Source organism: Varanus komodoensis, unplaced genomic scaffold (assembly GCF_004798865.1).
Source record: "Varanus komodoensis strain SLA01 unplaced genomic scaffold, ASM479886v1 scaffold11, whole genome shotgun sequence".
In the NCBI taxonomy this organism is placed as follows: Eukaryota; Metazoa; Chordata; class Lepidosauria; order Squamata; family Varanidae; genus Varanus; species Varanus komodoensis.
The window spans coordinates 24,540,750-24,543,468 of record NW_025335317.1 but is presented as its reverse complement, the minus strand read 5'-3'; the positions used below and the strand labels follow the sequence as shown (position 1 = coordinate 24,543,468).

At 49.1% G+C, this 2,719-nt stretch overlaps 1 protein-coding gene across 1 annotated transcript; it reads right to left on the bottom strand.

Moving 5' to 3' along the window:
- Window positions 1-957: 957 nt before the first annotated feature.
- CH25H (cholesterol 25-hydroxylase) lies at window positions 958-2,197 on the bottom strand. The gene has a single exon (XM_044420105.1). It carries the CDS (start codon window positions 2,181-2,183, stop codon window positions 1,320-1,322), a length of 864 nt encoding a protein of 287 aa, XP_044276040.1. The 5' UTR covers window positions 2,184-2,197; the 3' UTR covers window positions 958-1,319.
- Window positions 2,198-2,719: the final 522 nt, after the last annotated feature.

Here is a 2,719-nt window from a genome sequence, read left to right as displayed (position 1 = left end):
CCCCTGAGCTCAGGGCCCTGGGCTCTCGCCCCACTGTCCCCTCAGCATCACCACCCCCAGGTGCAGAGGTCTGAAGTGATGGGTGGCCCATCCTCATTCAGACCAGAGGCAAAGAAACCACTTGTTTCATATGCTTCTCAGAGGTTATGTTGTCTCAAGTTGACTCAAATTTTTGGTGATCCGATGAAGGAAAGCCCTCCAAAATGTACTGTCCGTGACAGCCCCCCTCAGCGTCTCCCAGGTCAGGCCTGTGGCTTCCTTTTGGATTCATTTCACCATGTATTTGGTCTTCCCCTTCAGGGTTTGCCTTTGGTTCTCCTAACATGCTTATCTTCTCCAGTTTCCCTAAGAGGAGCACCTGGTTACATCCTGTACTTAACGGTCCGGGGGAGGGGAGGGGGCAGTGCTTTAGATGAGCAGACATATGACATCAATTATGGACCACACAGCAAACTTGTATTTTCTCCCCCTGCACCTCCATTCCTTTTATATGTTGCTTTTATATCCCTGAGAGGTTAAAACTGTACAAATTGTTTGCCCACCCAGGTTTTAAAAGGAAAGAAAAAAATACTTCAAGCACATGCCATTTCATATTTTAAGCTCACTTAAATAATAGCACCACCAAGACTGCAGGAATAAAATGAAGTTTGCTTCTCCTGTCCTTCTGGAAATAAGCACCACTTTGTGTAGCAAAATGTGTGTGTGTTTAAATGTTAAAATACTAAAATGAGCATCTGCATCCATGTATGATGCTGGGCTGCTAAAGCCAACTAGAAAATATATATTTTAAAATCTATATAAAAAGACGTATAAAATTAATCAAATGGAAGAATTCATTGCAGGGTTTTTTATAAAAAATGTGGGAAAAGAAAATATGGCATGACAGTTATGCATTTATCCAACCCAAAATAATAGAATATAAAGAATTCAAATTTCATTGAATGAAATACAATGAAGTCACATTTTTGTTAGGTTTATTGCTGTCCAGCAGAAAAGTTAACATGTATCTATTACACCTTTTTTTAATATAAAGGAAAGAAAAATTCCATGGGAATTATAGACATTACTTCTATTCCCACCATACATCTTCTCGTTTCAGCAGTTCTCTTCCATACAGACTGAATACATACAATAGCTGATAAATCTTTGATAGTCATAAGTGTGCTCCACATATCTTTCAATACCAAATAATAAATGGTTATAAATATTGAACAAATACATTCCATAAATACTTTAACATAAATATGTGCAGTGCATTTTTTTCAGTTTGCTTTCATTCCAGAATGTCCAGATTTTGTCTGTGGCAGGACAGTCAGAAGTCAGTCTCTGCGGACTTTCGCAGGTGCGCCGTTGTTGTCAGCAGCGTGGGTCAGTGTTCCAAAGAGCCAGTCCCAGTGTGTAAAGTAAGGCGCGTAGTTGAACTTGAACTTCTGGTGGTGGAGGTCATGGTGTGGAGCTCCTCCATACAGACCAAAAGGCACCAGTCTGTGGGTTGACCACGGCAGATCGTAGCCAGAATGATCCTCCACCGACAACCAGATATTGGCAACGAAGAAAGTCATTTCGGTCAACGGGTGGAATTTCAGCATCATCGGAATGATGGCCGTGAAAAGGCCCAGCCACAGCAGCTCCCAAGTGCTGGAGTACTGGGTGGTGAGAGCAAACGTGGAGGTGTGCTTGTGGTGGACCTTATGGAAGGTCTTGTACAGCCAAGGCACCCTGTGATGGAGCAAATGCCACAGGAAGTACAGGAAGTCGAAGAGCAGCAGGGCCACGATCACGCTCAGCAGGAGGCTCGGCAGTTCAGGGGCCGCCCGCGGCAAGCTCACTCGCCTCCAGTACCAGTGCGCTGTGGTCACCGGGAAGATGCAGACGACGTGATGGTAGAGGCTCTGGGCCACGCACAGCGCCATCATGCGCAGCGTCGGCGAGCTCTGCGGCTGGAGCTTGTACTTTCGGAAGGCTGGCACGCGGGTGCCGAAGAAGTCCAGGGCCACGAAGGGCAGGCAGAAAGCCGTGTAGGCCGCGAAGCTGAACAGGGCCGGGAAGAAGGGCGACCTGAACAAGGGCTCCTGCATGCGGGCGAAGTCCCAGAGAGGCTGCAGCGCCAGCGCGCCGCGCCTGTCATGCAGCCCGCCGCCGCCGCCGAGCAGCGCGCTGGCGTTGTCCGCCGGGCAGCCCATGCTCGCCGCCGTCCGTGCTGCTGCTGCCGCGCGTGAGCCGCTTTTATTCCTCCGAGTGACATCACAGGCCAAAACCTTCCATCACAGGGTCCGTTTCTTCCCTGCCAAGAAGGAATTCCCCTTGTTCCAGGATTACCATTGGCCGGACTGCTCTCAGCCTTGCCCTCAGGTTGGATTTCCGAGTGGGCGGGAAGACTGGGCAGGAACGCTTTCCGATGCAAATGCAGAGGAAAGGAACGGCGAAGAGCGCTTCACCGCAGCCTGCTAAACGAACCCTTCCCGCGCTCTGCTTCGGAAATCGGGGGAGAGCGGGCGGAGGAGAGAACTGCAGGCTAGACTCGCACAAAGTATGAATTTTCCTTTGGAAGTCAGTGGTGCAGCTGGTGCTGGACCAAAGTTCAGGGGTACGTAGCCTCCGCGGGGAACGAATGACCACCCAAAAAGCTGCAGGGGAGAGGGCAGCAGAAGCAATCTCTGCTTTTACTTTGGAGGTCATGTTGCTGCTATAATTTAAGGGATTCGAAAATGCAAAACTG

Coding starts and splice junctions, on each gene's coding strand:
- CH25H (XM_044420105.1), bottom strand. CDS start 2,183: ATGGGCTGCCCGGCGGACAACGCCAGCGCGCTGCTCGGCGGCGGCGGC.